The sequence below is a fragment of the Mus pahari genome, chromosome 2 (genome assembly GCF_900095145.1).
Source record: "Mus pahari chromosome 2, PAHARI_EIJ_v1.1, whole genome shotgun sequence".
NCBI classification, from domain to species: Eukaryota; Metazoa; Chordata; class Mammalia; order Rodentia; family Muridae; genus Mus; species Mus pahari.
The window spans coordinates 57,524,402-57,541,543 of record NC_034591.1 but is presented as its reverse complement, the minus strand read 5'-3'; the positions used below and the strand labels follow the sequence as shown (position 1 = coordinate 57,541,543).

Genomic DNA, 17,142 nt, shown 5'->3' with positions numbered 1-17,142 from the left:
AAGGGCTTTCCTTAGATGGCAGTTCCTTGGACTGCTCTAGGAGATGGCCCTGCTGGTGACTGTGGTGGCCTGGGTGTGGAGCTGGCCAGAAGAAGGAGGCTCAGTTCACTCTTGGTGTGAAGCCTTTCGGTTAGCTGTACTGAGTCCTGCTCTATAACCTGCTTCTGGTGTCAGGTCCTCTGCCCTCTCCTGGGTGTGTGTGTGCTCTCCAGGCCCTTGAATGTGAATAAGGCTGTTTTAGCCTCTCTCTCTCTCTCTCTGTGTGTGTGTGTGTGTGTGTGTGTGTGTGTGTGTGTGTTTAGGGTCTTGGTTCTCTCTGTTCTGGTTTATTTCAGCACAGTTCTGTCCTTTCTCCATCTTCTAGAATTTGACAGACCTCTGGTTTTCCTCCATTCTCTGTGCTGTGCGGATTTATTGCCCTTTGTTCAGCTTATTGCTATTTCTGTGGGATTTGAGGCTCGCGGTGGGGGGGAGTAGGAGGGGGAACTCTAAATGCTCACATTCAACTTCATCACTTAATGTAAAAAACATTTCCAGTGAATAGAGTGTTTCAAGTCTCACATAAAGGGAACAAGGTTAGAAAATCAACTCCCTTTCCTTTTAAAATTTTGCTTCCCTTTGAGTCAGGCTTGGAGGCACACATCTGTAATCCCTGCATTCTGAGGCAAGAAGGTCTAGGCCTGGGTAGTGTAGAGAGACAGCATCTTTTTTTTTTTTAAGGAATTTTTTTTTATTATTATTATTTTCTTTATTTACATTTCAAATGCTATCCCGAAAGTTTCCCATACCCCTCCCCCCACCTCTGTTCCCCTACCCACCCACTCCCACTACTTGACCCAGGCCTTGCCTTGGAGAGACAGCATCTTTAAAAACCAAAACGAGATAAAACATTCCTTCAATTTACCCCCTTTGAAGAACACTGATCAGAGTCCTTGTGATCGATGTCACAGTCAGGCCTCCATGTTCTAGAAGCCCCTTCTGCCTTCCTTCTTTCAGATTGTGAATGTCACCATTGCTTCTTCGAGGGTGGCTCCCCGGAGGGGCCCAGTGAATATTATCTTTGCTGTTAAAGGCTCGCAAGGTTTTCTGAATGGGTCGGAGGTGAGCGACTTGCTGAGGAACCTGACGGTGGTGGAGTTCAGCTTCTACCTGGGGTACCCGGTGCTACAGATTGCAGAGCGTGAGTACTTATGGCTCCTTCAGGGCCCTGGGGAAGGGGCCGCCAGTGTTTTTTTGTTTTTGTTTTTTTTTGCTGGTGAACGTCTACTTTAAAATATTGTTAACTTTAAAATATTTTTAACTTTAAAAAGAGACTCGATTGTTCTAGAAGGCTTTTGGGCTCACAGTAAGCAGGGTCTGGATGCAGAGGATTATTCTTATGCTCACTCATGCACGGGAAGTCCCTCCCACAATGTCCCATTGACCACAGCCAGTGGACACACACTGACATGGTGGCCCCCGGGGTCTTAGGTTTATGGTCGGGCTCAGGCCCCATGCTACACTCTTTGCGGTTTAATGAGTGTTTAGTGCCATGTACCTGCCATCATATGTCAAACACAGTACGCTCACTAGGACTTGGGCCCCACAGGACATATTTGACTGAACTCCAGAATAGAGTCAGGACTTCTCAAGCTTATCCAGGGCGGCTCCTGAGCCCTTCCCTGCCCCTGTGCCTCCCTTTCCTGTTTGCTTATGAGAATAAAGGGGCACTGTATGTAAACAGTGTGCTGGCTCTAGAGAATGTGAACCTCTGGGGGAGCAGCTCTGGCTTCAGGGAAAAGGTGGCAAGGATATTTAACTACAAAAAGGCAGTGGAGGAGGTTTTGGAGAGGTGGGGACAGGGAATGGAACTTCCTGGGTCCTCACTTGGCGGTGCTTATGCAATGATGCATTTCCCCAAACCTATGAGACTGGAGGCCAAAGGAGTAGACTTTATAATGTATTAAGTTGAAAAAAAAATTAAAAAAAGTAATAAATGCAAACAGAACCTTACTTCCTGGTTGAAGCAATCAGATTTCCAGGCGGTTGGGAAGAAGTGGGGGATGCAGTACATTCCAAAGTTAAGGGAAGGCAAATACAACTCTTTTAGAAAACAGACTAGCCATTTTTTTTTTTTTTTTTTTTTTGAGACACTAGCTGTATCACTCGCTGTCCTGGAACTCACTCTGTAGAGCCTAGAACTCAGAGATCTACCTACCTTTGCCTCACAAGTGCTGGGATTAAAGGTGTGAGCCACCACTGCCCAGCTTAACTCATGATTCCGAATGTTTCTCAATATATTACTAATTAAATTAAGAAGAATAAACTATAGAACTTGAGAGTAGTGGGCTACAGATATAGCTTAGTGATTAGATCTCATACATAGTGCTCTCGCAGAGGACCCAAGTTCAGTTCCCAGCAGTCACACCTGTGGATGCTTCTCCAGGGGCTCTGACACCCCCTTCTGGTCTCTCTAAGCACTTATGCTCACGTGTGTACAAACCTACATAAAAACTCGCACACACACTTATTTATGATTAAAAATAAACCATAAAACATGCATATAGAAAAGTAGATAGGAATGAAGTTATTTATATACAACAACTTTGTATACACAGCTAAAACAATAGGAGTCTGAGCAGGTGTACATAGAGACAGCTCCCAGCAAGACAAAACCTGCTTCCCTTTACGCTGAGGCATTGCTGAGAAAGTGCTTGGCTCTGAAGAACACAGCTTGCAAATCCTTTGCTCTAGAACACGCACAGGAGACGTTGCAGTGACCTTGTTGATACAGTGGTCAGTGATGGGGCTGGGGAAGCCACTCTCTCATCCTTCCTTCTCCTATGGACAAGAAGCTCAGAAACTGGTGCCTGCCAACCTTCACACTTGCAGTATTTTGTCATCTCCTAGTGCTATCGTGCAGGAAGGATAATGTGATATGATTTACTTCACATTCTCAGAACGCTTAACTTACCTTCCTGGCCCGTGAAAACATGTTTCTTACAGACTTTTCTCTCTCTCTGACTCTCCTTTTTTATAGCCTTCCAATACCCACAGCTCAATTTATCTCAGTTACTGAAGTCCTCTTGGGTCAGAACAGGTATGTTCGACTTACGTAACGTTTGGAGAACTAGACGACATGGAGTCCGTGAGGGCATACGGGGGTTGATGCGCCCCTCCTGTTTCCCAAATTCGGGACAAGATGTACTTTAAATTCTTGGCAGAGAATGAACGAAAATTGGGTTCGATTTGGGCCATGGGAGTGTGTCCTGCTGGGTTATGGCACAGAAAGAGTTTCTTTTAAAAATCGTCCATCAACTCCAGGCCAGAGTCTACCAGAACCCACAGTCACCTGACCTGAGACAGGGTGGTGCTCAAAAGCAAGGGTATTTTTCTTCTGAAAGTGTTGTCTAGATGAATAAAGTAGTTTGGGGACCCGGGTTAGTTATTTAGACAGACCCTGGCACATTCAAGTTGATACGGCCATAGATGAGCCTTAGATAGACCAAGGTCATAACATTTCAGTGCAAGACTCTCTGACCTGGCCCTGGAACGCTAAGAGACAGTGACACAGTCCCAAGTCCCATTGTGCAAGCAGCCAGTGGCCAATCATAAGGAAAGAGTGTGTTTAAGTAGGGATAGACACCATTTGTGGGGCTCAGCTCTTGCCAGTTGCGTTGGGCTCTGAAGCCCTGTGTAGGCGAGCTCTTTGCACGTTGCATAGTGGCCTTAGAGTGTTGAACTGACTCGCCCAGAGATGGCCCTCAGACAGAATTTAAGCCAGTTTGGCTGGGAGTGCTGTTGCCCCCATCAGCTAAAGGATGAGCTGACTTATCTGTTCAGATACTTTTGTCTGATAGAGATAGCAAGAAGAAAGCAGATCCCCTCTGTACAAGGGAGACTGTAAGTCCCTGTCCAAAGACAAGATAAGAACTCAGACTAGCCCAGGCTGACAGGATACTTGTCAGATCTTAGGGCGATGCTCTGTACTTAGCTCTCCCACAGCGCCGAGTTCCTGGGCCCACTTGTCTTCAGTTTGCCATGGACTGGGGCCACTCTGGGGGACTTTTACTTGTCTAGGGATTAGTGTCTTGTGGTCCTCTTGTATGGATGTTCGCACATGTGCACACATCCCGTGGCTGTCCCTGACTTACTCTGAGTGCTTTGTGCTTCTTGCTGAACACAGTCCTCCTGGGTGTAGTAGAAAAGCAGCTCCACAATGACGTGTTTCCAGCCGAGATGGAGCGCAAACTGGCCCAGCTGCTCAGCGAGGTGCCCACCAGAAGACGCATGTGGCGGAGAGCCACCGTAGCTGCTGGGAACAGTGTGGTACAGGTACTGCTCACTGAAGGAAGGAGGGTTGGGGGCGGAGGAAAAGCCCACTGGAAATGGGCTATTTTCGTGCAAGTGGGAAAATCCTGGTGTAAAATGACAGTGCTACTGAATGTGGCAGCCTTGCAGGACAACTCAGAGTCTAGACAGAAACCTTGGCGATTGGACTGCAAGGAGCATAGCAGGGAACTTACCACTGGGTTTCTATATCATCAGAAGGCTTTGGTTTTGAAGAGCAAATTTTTAACTCGCCAACCATTGATCTTGTTGTATGGCACTGGTGGTATCTTAGAAAGGAGTCACTGGTTGGGGACAGTCCTCAGCAGACAGAGAAGGGCATTTTCTGCCCTCTGTTCAGGCATCTTGCCCTCTCCACCTCCTGCCAGCCTGGTTGTCTTTTGTTACCCCTAAATTGTCCTCACTCTGGGACTGGGCAGAAGATAGGCCACAGAAGCAGATCTGTTTGAATTGGAAAATGACCTATTTAAAAAACACATACTCACAGAACGTTGGAGGCGGGACTGTTATTTAATCCTGTCTCTGTGTGAATGGTGTGAATTTTCTTTCTTTACCACTTATAGAATTGGAAGATCACAGAAAAACGGGGTTCACAGAACATTTCAGAAACACAAAACTGGGGTGAAACTCAGCAGTGAAGTGTGGCTGGTGGGCAGGGGAAGGGGTGCTGATGTTGAGAACAAGATAATAGAAGTGACGTGGGCAGACCAAGGTGCCGGTTTTGCCTAGAAGTAGCATCCGTGTTCCCCAGCATCCTCACTGAATGCATCCCTCACAGTCTTGCTTGCTGTTTCCCATTCAGAAACGTGGCCTCTTAGGTTCCCAAGATCGCTCCCTTGCCAGATACACTCATCCTAGGGAAGTTTACAAAGTACTAAGATTTTGAATATTTATTTATAATTATGTATATGTGTATAGGCATGTGTACATGTGAATGAAGGCTCCTGTTGGATGCCTCTGAAGCTGGAGTTAGGGTTGGCTGTGAGCTACCCAACATGGGTTCTGAGACTTGAACTTAGGTCTTCAAGAGCAGTACATGCTCTTAACCACTGAGCCATATTTCCAAATTTAAAACATTAAAAATAGAAAAAGAGGGCTGGTGAAATGGCTCAGTGGGTAAGAGCACCTGACTGCTCTTCCGAAGGTCTGGAGTTCAAATCCCAACAACCTCATGGTGGCTCACAACCATCCGTAACAAGATCTGACGTCCTCTTCTGGAGTGTCTGAAGACAGCTACAGTGTACTTACATATAATAAATAAATAAATAAATCTTAAAAAAAGACCCCCCCCCAAAAAAAAAGCATTTAAAAAAAATAGAAAAAGAAAGGAAAAAGCACTAGTAAATGCAATCATTAATTAAGCAAACGTACAGCAAATCAACATTAAAATGAATTAAGAAGTTCTCACCTTGTTCAGTAGCTGAAGCCTCATACAGTTCAAGGGCTGAGTTTGTGTATGAAACAGCTACAGAGAAGAAACCTGGGTGGCCAGGTATTAAATTGGATACCCAAGTTCCTAAAGGTAAATGTCACATCTGTGGAAGTCAACCGAGCCTTCACAGACCAGGGCCACCTGACAGACACATGGGCTAGAGGCTCCTCTCTGTTACTGCTCTCCCTTAACATGATCAAAATACCTGAACCTTATCTGTGGCCGTGAACACTGAACAAGGGCTCGTGAGATGGCACTTGCCACCAAGTCCGATGATCTGAATTCAGTTCTCAGGCATCACGTGGCAGAAGGAGAAAACCAGCTTCTGAAAGTCACCCTCGTACTCCACCTGCCTGGTCTACACAGACAGCTCCAGGCCTGCCTGGGGCAGAGTGAGACCTCGTTTTTTCCCCTGGCTCTAAAAATTAATAAAAGAAGTAAGAAAAGATTGAGTCAATATAACTGTCTAGGAATTAGGGAATGGGTTAAAAAGCAAATCTTTATGTATTAGAATATTCTCTAGTCGTTAAAAAATTTTGCTCCTACAGCGGGAGAGATGGCTCAGAGGTTAAGAGCGCTAACTGCTCTTCCAGAGGTCCTGAGTTCAATTCCCAGCAACCACACGGTGGATCACAACCATCTGTAATAGGATCCAACGCCCTCTTCTGGCATGCAGGTGTGCATGAAGAACACTCATGCACATAAAATACATAAATAGTGAAAAAGAAGAAAGGTGAAGAGATGTACTCTGGTGAAAGGTGCTGAAGAGAGAGACAGGAGCAAGAAGAACACTCCTGATAATAACAGAGAATTCACAGGAAATGCACTCAGATCCTTAGAGAGGTTTTCTTTAATTGATTGAATTTCAAGAGATTTTCATTTTATTCTCTACAGTCTTTTATACATGCTTTTCAAAGTTTCTCCATTGGGCCATATAATTTGTATAAGGTGCATATACTTATAGTCACCCCAGTGGTTGACTGGGAGATACCTTGTATATTGTGGTTCCTGATATAAAAACAATTAGCCACCATCCAGAAAGAATGCTGGGATTAGATTTTCTGATGGCTCCTTCCAGACTGGATAGCTTTCAGAGTGTTTATTCAAAGTACACTACAGAGAATAAGATTTCTATGAGAAGTTGTAGCTTCTAAATCCCACGGACGTTTTAGTATAAAAGTTAGAAGTGAAGACAGATCCGATCTACTCAAGTTTTCAATGGTCCTTGGGTACCATTTCTTTCTACAGCTAATACAAGGCAACCAATGTGGTGAAATGAGGAGGGAGAAGCAGGTGGCCTGGAAGTGGGGGCGGGGTGGGGGTGAGGGTGGGCTTGGTTAGGAAGCTGACCTCAGAAGAGCAAACAGAGGCCAGCAAGTCAGTCCTCCCAGGACTGAGTGTCCTTGAGGCGCCAGAGGACCTCCAAGTGAAATGCTTTGCTAATGTGATCCTCTCCTGTATCAAATGTACAGGGCTCCGGTTAGAGAGGTTAGCTCTGGTTGGCTTGTAGAAGCATAAATTCACCAGGCGCTTGGCATGCCCAGAGGTGCTTTCAGCTATCACTTTGGGTGTCAAGGGGAGAGGACAGTGGGTACTGGTATGTGATGGGCAGAGCCTGGGGGTGAGGCTAACCTTTCTGCAGTGACACCCATGTCCAAGAGCAAGGAATTCACTATTCTGCACATCAGTAGAGCTAATCAGACATTTGAGTAGGCTCAGGAAGAGGTCAGGTAGGCTCACTCCCACCTAGGAGAGCAGCAGACCCTCATAACATGGTGGGGTTGTCAGTTACAATTTCAGACTGCCCGGTGGTGCTCTGTGCATGCGCTTGGCCCCGCTGTCTCTAAGAAAACAGGAAATCAAAGTACAGTTGCTGTTCTACACAGAGCAGCTTTCATATGAACAGTGGGGATCCTGCGACTCCAGATGTGGGAGTGAGCTTTTTAAGGGGGCTGGGACAAATCCCAAGTCACACACTAGGGACCACTACGTGCCCCGAGAAGGGGCATCTGGCATTGTGAGCGTCCAATGACGCTGATGGACTCTGTGCCCTCGAAGGTGGTGAACGTGTCCAGACTGGAGGGAGATGACAACCCGGTGCAGCTCATCTACTTTGTGGAGAATCAAGATGGAGAGAGACTCAGTGCAGTCAAGTCTTCAGATCTGATCAACAAGGTAGACCTCCAGAGGGCGGCCATCATCCTGGGGTACCGGATTCGAGGCGTCATTGCCCAGCGTAAGTCTGAAGCCACTGTGTTCTGATAGTGAACTCCGAGCTACAGCATCTGACCTGTGCTGGTTGCTGATGTTCATTTGCTGAGACTTTCCTGTGTTTTTCTTAAGTTTATTTATTATTACTCTGTGTGCATGTATGTGTGTGTGTACATCTGTGTGTTTGTACATGTGTGTGCACATGTGTGTGCATGTGTGTACATGTGTACGCATGTGCATGTATATTGTGTGTTTGTGAATGTGTTGTGCACATGTGTGTGCACGTGTGTATATATGTGTGTGCATGTGTGTATGCACATGTACACATGCCATGGTGCATGTGTGGAGATCAGAGGACAACTTTGCAGAGTCAGTTTTTCCCTTTCATCTTTATGGAGTTCTGGGGTTCCAGCTCTGGCCTTCAGGCTTGTGTGACAAGTACTTCACTTGCTGAGACCCTCTTTATTTTTATTTCCGTCCGTGTGACCGTGGCCTGGCTGTCTTTTTCCTACCTCACACCTCATATTCATGGGGTTGCTAGTGAGTCACAGAACCTTATATCAACATGAACATCCTTTTCCCTACCCCGTACCAGTTTTCATTTAAAAATACATTATAGGCAAAATAATGTACCTATTCTGTTTTTATTCCCAAACCTTCCATGTCCCGCCCTGCATGTTGGTGGGGACGGTGACTCAGTCAGGAAGCTGGGAGCTGCCCTCTAGGCTGACTGGCTTCCTTGGGGTCTGGCAACACAAAGGAGTCCCTTGATCCTTACTCTCTTTTCAGTCCAGTTTCCCCGTCACCTCACCTCACACCACTCTACAGTTAGAGAGATGTGTTTAATATTTTTTATTATTACTGGAAGGCACTTGGCCCTCTGGCAGTGACTGCTCTCGGTACCTCTTGTCCAACTTCCAGATTTTGGGTGTACATTTGAAATGAAGAAAAAGGGAGCTGCATGGAGAATCATAACTATCTAAATAAGATTTTACAAGCTGACTGCCTCTTTAGTGTGTGTGTTTCCCCTCCATGACCCAGAGCAGTCCTTCACAGTGTATGGGAAAACCTGCTCTCCATGGCACAGGCACAGGCACGGGCACGGGCACAAGCACGGGCACGGGCATGGGCACGGGCACAAGCACGGGCATGGGCACAGATACAGCCTCAGGCACAGGCACGGGCACGGGCACGGGAACAGATACAGCCACAGCCACAGGCACAGNAGGCACAGGCACAGGCACAGGCACAGGCACAGGCACAGGCACAGGCACAGGCTCAGGCTCAGGCACAGGCACAGGCACAGGCACAGGCACAGGCAGATGCCCTGACATCAGAGAATCCTGAAGAACTTTGCTGAGGACAGGGAGGAGGCCATGTGATGTTTGTTTGTTTCCTCCCTTTATCAGTATGTTTATTGAAGACATAGACTTAGGGAGCTGTGCTTAAATGTCATTGTGGGTGCGTGTTAACGTCCATAAAATGTACCCAAAATAGATGCAAAGATACAATCAGAAATGACCACTAAGACATTCTCATTCCACACATGATCATATAGTTAACACGCATAAGAAAGTGGAGTTGGCATGACTGACAGTGCCATCAGTGCTCACAGAGCCCGGGCGTGACTGTCAGGCGAGCATGCTGTGACCACAGACTTACTTTTGTGTTTCTCATGTAGCTTTGTATTTCAGTTATGAAGGTCGGTTACGACAGCTTTGCTCGGCTGTAACAGGCACAACTTTTATGTCCCCTCGATCTGTCACAGCTTTCTGGATGAAATCATTGGAGATGGGGGAGGAGAACCTGTGGCCAGCCCCTTTATATCAGGCTCCCGTGTGGCTCTCATATACCATCTGCTTTCCTCCATGTAGATGGAGTCATGGGACTGGAGAGACAGATCCAAACCCTCTCTCTGCCCCTCTCTCTGTTTTTCCTAGATTAGAACTGAGAAGAATATCAGTTCTCTCAGCTCTCGTCAGTGGATCTGTCACCATGTCTGTTTGTTCTTGGGCAAAATGAGTTATTAATGTAAGTTCCATCCAGTCCACATTTTAAAACACAGCCTGGTTCCCTCCCTGTTAAACATAAACTTCTCTAAGACTTTAAACTGGGGCTGGAGAGATGGCTCAGTGGTTAAGAGCACTGGCTGCTCTTCTAGAGGTCGTGGGTTGGATTCACAACACACATGTGGCAGCTCACACCCCCCTGTAACTCCAGTTCCAGAGAATAGGACACAGCGAATAGGACAGGCAAAAGTCCCTGCACATATGTGTGCCCGTGTGTGAATATATGTGTGTATGTGCAAGTGTATGTGTGAATATATATGTGTATGTGTGTACATGTACATGTGTGTGTATGTGATTATATTTGTGTGTATATACATAATGATCAGCAGGGAACACAGAGGACACAGGGCAGAGTCCCAGCTAGTAGAGGAAATAGGAGATGGATGGAAACAGAAGTGTCCATGCAGGGTCAAATGAGCTATGACAGATGAGAGGCAGCGGTGTGTGGGCACACCTGTGAGTGCAGACAGGTGAGTCAAAGGAGTACAGTTCACTGTAATATCACCTAATAATTACGCCTGTTACCTCTTTTGTTTGTTTGTTGTTTGTTGTTTTTTGTTTTTTTCCAGACAGGGTTTCTCTGTGTAGCTCTGGCTGTCCTGGAATTCAATCTTTAGACCAGACTGGTCTTGAACTCAGAAATCCACCTGCCTCTGCCTCTCAAGTGCTGGGATTAAAGGCGTGCACCACCACCCAGCTGCCTGTTACCTTTAATAAAGCAGTTTCCATTAAGACCCATGTTCCAAGGGTTCAAAAGAGGTCATAGATAGGGAAGATGGCACCCCAACATCACATGTTCAGACTTCAGTTTTCGCAACAGACACTCTCTTTCAGTTAAACCCAAGAGTCCTCTTTATCATTTTAAAAACGTGTTAACATACATGTATTAGAGGAGAGGGAAGGGAGCAATTATATAAGTATAATCTCAAAATCAAAAGAAAAACTTCATATGTAGCATTATTGACCTTTTCAAAACCATCTTGACACGTATGAACAGGTGGCAGTGGCAATACTCAGTGTTTGCAGCCACCTCTGTTCTCCGTGTCCAGAGCTTGCTATTGTCCTAGACAGAAGCCCTGCTCCCTTGGGTACCACCCCTCATTCACCCCCAGGTCCTGGCAGCCACTGTTTTTCTTCCTGTCTTAAATTCAACTGTTCTAGGTGCCTGGTATGACATTTATCCTTGTGTGTCTGGTGTCTTTCACCTGTCACGGTTCCAAAGTTCATTCTAGTTGTGGCTGTTTTGAGACTCCCCTTTGTCTTCTTCTTTCTTCTGTGTTTATGTGTAAGGCAGGCAGTCTACTCTGCCACTATTCACCCAGTTTCTTTGAGACAGGGTCTCTAACTGAGCCTGGAGCTAGGCTAGTGGCTATCAAGCCACAGCCATCCTGTCTCTGTCCCACATGGTGCGGGCGTTACAGGTGGAGTGTGACTGTGTCCCTCTTTGACATGGCTGCTATGGATTTGAATTCAGGTCCTCCAGTTTGTACAGCCAGTATCCTTACCTGGTGAGCCATCCTCACAGTACCCCGCTTCCTATTTAAAAGCTGAATAGTACTCTACTGTGTAGCTATACCGCATTCTGTTTATCCATTCACCTGCTGATGGGTTTGGGCTTTCCCACCATGGCTATTGTGATCCGTGCAACTATGAACGGTAGCATCTCTCTCATGATTTCAGATGCTGAGATGGACATGATCAGTTGCCATTGTTCTGGTGCTGTGGCTCATTGACTGTGACCTCTGGTATAGAGTTCCAACAGCAGACATCATTATTTGGGGATGTAGCTCTTGGTAGTTTTTCCTCCCACCACTAGAACCAGTGCACCTTGAGGGGTTCTGTCTGCTTGTTCATCAGCATACCTTGCCCTTAGAATGGTGTCTGGCACCGTGTGTAGAGAGAGGGAGGAGGAAGTTGGTAAGAGTAGGGAAGAGCCTCCTTCTCAGACCGCCAGGTTCCAGCTCATGGTCTTTCCAGAAACCTGGGATGTGATTCCTCCCCCTCGGGTATGCTGCTCACAGCTGGGTCTTGAACGCGTAGCTTCTCTTCTCACATTTGAAGAGAACCGTTTTGAGTGAGGTCGTACAGACCATCTTATGAGATGTTGTGGAGTTGGAATTTTAAACCAGGAGACTGGAATCAGCCAAGCTTTTGCCCGCAGACCTATATGTGTCAGTGTGATCTCTGGTATGTTCCTTGTGTCTCCGGAGGAAGTTACATTCCGTCCCGCTCGTGAGTGAAGATCGTGTTGCTGAGAGATTTTCTCCCGTCTGCTCATCTGCAGCTGTGGACAGGGTGAAGAGGCCATCCCCGGAGTCACAGAGCAGCAACCTCTGGGTTGTGGTGGGCGTGGTCATTCCCGTGCTGGTGGTCACCGTAATTGTTGTCATCCTCTACTGGAAGCTGTGCCGCACGGACAAGCTAGACTTCCAGCCAGACACGGTGGCCAACATACAGCAGCGGCAGAAGGTAAGCTCCCACCCGTGTCCACAAGAGCATCCTTATGGGGCAGACACAAGACCAGGCTGGGACGCTGAAAGACAGGGGAGGACCATTGAAAGAACTCATTGGTCTATCGGCAGCATCCGCTGTCCTCACATGTGCTTACTGTAGCTTTAGTTCTCTGTGTTAGTAAAATATCCCAGGAATAAGACCTGTAAAAGCTCTTTATAGAGTGAGCTTGGGGACCAGTTTATTGTTGAGAGCTCAGTGGAAGAGCAGTTCGTTCTGTGGATGAGTTGCGATTTGTTCACGCTGGCTGTTTCCAGAGAGCACTGGCTGTGCAGGTTCCCTCAGATCTTCTCAATCACAGGTGTGTGTGTGTGTGTGTGTGTGTGTGTGTGTGCACACGTATGCATATGTGCTTGCATGCGTGTATACCTGTGTGCATACCTGAAGAAGTTAATCCAAGAATGTTAGCTCCTCTGGACGTGGCGGTGAGCCAAGCAGTGTGAATGCTGGGAACCATCTCTGGTCCTCTGAACGATCAGAAAGTAACCACGGAGCCATCTCTCTCTTGTCCCCATTTAATTATTAAAAGTTGATCATTCATGTTTTAAACATTTAAACATCAGGATTATGAATGGACTCCAATCTTCCAGTGTACCCCAGTTCCTCACCATTCTAGGGAGCGGTTGTCGACCAAAGTGCTCTGAATGCTTTTCTTAAAACAGACAACACTGCTTGTGTGTCACCTGAGTTCCAGATTTGATTTTCTTTAGATAAGATCAAAGAAATCTCAGTCCCAAATCCTCCAGGTTTTTTCTGTGTCTCTGTCCATGTTTTCCATACCTCTGCTGGACCTCCTATTTGTTTGTTTGTTTGTTTGTTTTGTTTTATGCTTCTCACTTTTCATCTGTCTCTCCAAAGCATTAAGTTTTATAGAACAGCGATTCTTTTACTTAGGAGTGTTTGGTCATGTGAGGTTCCATAGTGATGAAATTGACTTGGGGTCGGCATCTCGCAGCTTACCTGGTGTGAGCAGAAACCTACAGTCTCTAGCTGTAGACACTGCACGTGTAGGCGCTGCTCAGCGTGCATGCCAGGCAGCCTGTTTAGTCCGTTCTGCTGTATTGTTAACATGCCCCTACTGTGCAGATCTTTCCTACTTGGAAGGCTTGCTCTATTCTGAAAGCGATAAGATCAAGCAAATGACAGAAGAGCAAGAAATCAAAGATTGCCATGGCAACCTTCTGATTTTATTCAGATGGTCTTTAAAAGAAAATCTCTCTTAGCCAGGCACAGAGCCGCATGCTTGCAATCCCAGCACTTGGGAGGTAAAAGCAGGAAGATCAGGTTCAAAGCCATTGGGGACCATATAGTGAGATGCTGTTTCCAAAAATAAAACAAGCCTTTACTCCCAGCACTCGGAAGGCAGAGGCAGGCAGATTTCTGAGTTCGAGGACAGCCTGGTCTACAGAGTGAGTTCGAGGACAGCCAGGGCTACACAGAGAAAGCCTGTCTCGAAAAACCAAAAATAAGTAAATAAATAAATAAAATAAAATAAAATAAAATAAAAGAAACAAAACAAGACGGGCTGTGGAGATTGCTCAGTGACTTGCAAGTGCGAGGACCAGAGTTCAGATTCCTGGTGCCTACATAAGAACGGGGGAATTCAGGGTAATCCCAGAGCACCTGAGGACGAAACAGGAACTCTGGGACAAGATGGCCAGTTAGACTACAGGAATCTGAATCTGCAATCTCTGGGCTCAGGGAGAAACAGCCCACATCAACTCACACGCATGTGAACATGCATCCACCACACACATAACCCACCAAAATGGAAAAACCAAACAAATACCATAGATATTACAAATCACAGCCTACTGAGTGAAAAAGTAAGTTTAAATTTTAAACTTGCCATATGCCTATGCTAATAAAGAATATTTTGTTTTCTTATGGATTAATCCTGTGCAAAATCTTAATTATTTTGCAAGCTTGTGGCTATCAAACACATGAGCAGTATTTTATACACAGGTGCTCTCTTTCCTGTTTCTTATTTCCGTAGCCTGCTAAGGTCTAGAGTCGGCATTGTTACAGTGACAGTTGCTGTGGGGAAGGGGCCGCTCGTCTTGGTGCTCAGTGATTCTCAGGGAGGGAACTGCCTTGTTCTGGTGAAAGAGGACTGAACAGGGTACAGGGGACTGAACCCGTGGAGATGGCTCTGTGCTCAGGCCTTTCTGTGCTCTGTTTCTGGGGTACACACAGCCTTGCCCATCATAAGCCATCAGAGGTCAGGCTCCTGAAGTGAAGAGAGGCGACCCCCAGGCTCTCTCCTCTTACTTCTGGGGTGGTTCCATGTGGCAGATGTTGCTGTCAATCAAATGGGTGGTTCCAAGTAGACCGTGTAGCCTGTGGAGCTGCTCTTCTTCTCCTCCAGGGGCTGCAGGGTCTCTGTGCACGCACAGCCTTGTTTCAGCAAAGATCCGCATGGTAGAACCCCAAGGAGAAGGCTGCCTGCTCACACTGTCAGGAGGCAAGACCCCGTGTCTTATTTGCTGGCATTGCAGCTAATCTGTACATGGGTCTGCCGTAGGAAGACGGTGACCTTCCCTTGGTTTAAAGCAAACCCCTCCACTCTCTTCTGAGGCTACACAGCTGTGGGGACAGGTCTGTCGCTGTCCCCTGAGGTCATCACCAAGGTGCTGTCTTCCTGTGACTCTAGGGTTCACCTCCCTGCTCCTGTGGCTTTCTCTCCCCATCCTGCTCAGCCCACCCCTGATGCTGCCCCGGGGTTGATCTGTGAAATCCTCCAGCGAATCTCAGAGTTACTAACATCTGGAAACAATAAATCTACTGACCTGCGCTTCCCACCCCTTCCCTTGTGACGAAGAGACTGCTTCAGATTGTCTGGGGGTCCATGATTTTTTGAAATACGATAAGAGGGAGAGGCCAGTCTGTTTTAGGGCTCCAGGCAGGGCCTTTTCTTATTTCCTGCAATAAAGGGGGGGGGGGGACTCCAAGTATCTCTCCTTTACTTGTTTTTCCTTTAATCTCTATCCAAAGCCATCAGTTGGTTCTATCACCTACAAGACTACAGTGTGGATCCTTCATCCTTCTCACCATAAACGGCTAGATGCTGCTGGCCCCTGGGAATGTGCTTCTCTGATGATGGGAATGGCCTACACCAGTTATTAGCATGGAATTGTAGCCCCTGGATGGTTCACACCCTCAGTTGCTACTAAGGTTGGCACTATGTGCAGCCAGAAGGAGCGGCCCATGTCATGTTCATCGCCAGACAAAATTACAAACGCAGACAGCAGGCGTTTCTCTGTCTCGTGGTGTGATAGCTTCAGAGAAAAAACAGCCCCCCCCCCACACACACACATTGACCTCGAATAGTACAAGCATAGTGTATGTGGGCTGCGGCAGCTGTGGGCAGTGTGTGTGTGTGTGTGTGTGTGTGTGTGTGTGTGTGTGTGTGTGAGAGAGAGAGAGAGAGAGAGAGAGAGAGAGAGAGAGAGAGAGAGACTGACAGAGGTGGAAGAGACAGTATGGACCTCTATCTTAGTCACCAGTTCTCTTGCTGGGAAGTGACACCATGACCAAGGTAGCTGTTACAAAGGAAGACATTTAACTGGGGCCTCACTTAAAGTTTCAGAGGTTCGTCTGTCATTACCATGGTGAGGAGCATGGTGACAGGCAGGCAGACATGGTGCTGGAGAAGTAGCTGAGAGCTCTACATCTGAATCCACAGGCAGCAGAGAGAGAGACTGATGGGCCTGGTATGGGCTTTTGAAATCTCAGAGCTCCCCCACCCCCACAGTGGCTCACTCTTCTAACAAGGCCACACCTCCCAATCCTTGTAATCCTTTCAAAGAGTCCCTGGTGACCAAGCATTCACATATATGAACCGATGGGGCCATTCCTACTTAAACCACCACAGCTTCGGAAGGGATGTGTACTGGCTAGTTTTGTGTGTCAACTTTATACAAACTGGAGTTATCACAGAGAAAGGAGCCTCTCTTGAGGAAATACCTCCATGAGATCCAGCTGTTTGGCATTTTCTCAATTAGTGATCAAGGGAGGAGGGCCTATTGTGGGTGGTGCTATCTCTGGGCTGTTAGTCTTGGGTTCTATAAGAAAGTAGGCTGAGCAAGGCAGGGGAAGCAAGCCAGTAAGTAACATCTCTCCATGGCCTCTGCATCAGCTCCTGCTTCCTGACCTGCTTGAGTTCCAGTCCTAACATCCTTTGGTGATGAACAGCAGTGTGGAAAGTGTAAGCTGAGTAAACCCTTTCCTCCCCAAGTTGCTTCTTGGTCATAATGATTTGTGCAGGACTAGAAACCCTGGCAGGGTTGTAAGGAACTAAGAGGAGCTGGAGCCAGCTTGTAAGGAAGAGCATAGCCTATAACAGAGGACGCTCTCATGAGGCTTGTAGATGCATCTGGGAGTGGAACTGGGACACAGGCAGCATTGCAGGGTGTCTGACCGACGAGGGGAGCAGGATGGACAGCTGTCCGTTTGCAGCGGTCACTTGGGAAGGAAGGCAGTGTGGATGGTGGCTTGAGGGGAAATGCAGTATTCCCCCTGGCTCCAGACTCAGAGTCTGCCGGAATCCTCTGCATCCTTAGCACCCTATGTCCCAGTCACCCCGGCTGC

The 17,142-nt window shown here is 47.1% G+C and overlaps 1 protein-coding gene across 4 annotated transcripts in view; it reads left to right on the top strand.

Moving 5' to 3' along the window:
• The window catches only part of Kiaa1549 (KIAA1549 ortholog), a 125,433-nt gene that overhangs the window by 69,323 nt on the left and 38,968 nt on the right, over positions 1-17,142 (top strand). For all 4 annotated transcript variants that reach the window (XM_029534999.1, XM_029535001.1, XM_029535000.1 and 1 more), the window contains exons 6-10: positions 997-1,180; positions 3,020-3,079; positions 4,166-4,314; positions 7,820-7,997; positions 12,326-12,510. In XM_029534999.1, the coding sequence (XP_029390859.1) occupies positions 997-1,180; positions 3,020-3,079; positions 4,166-4,314; positions 7,820-7,997; positions 12,326-12,510 (756 nt within the window). The remainder of the gene's footprint in view (positions 1-996; positions 1,181-3,019; positions 3,080-4,165; positions 4,315-7,819; positions 7,998-12,325; positions 12,511-17,142) is intronic.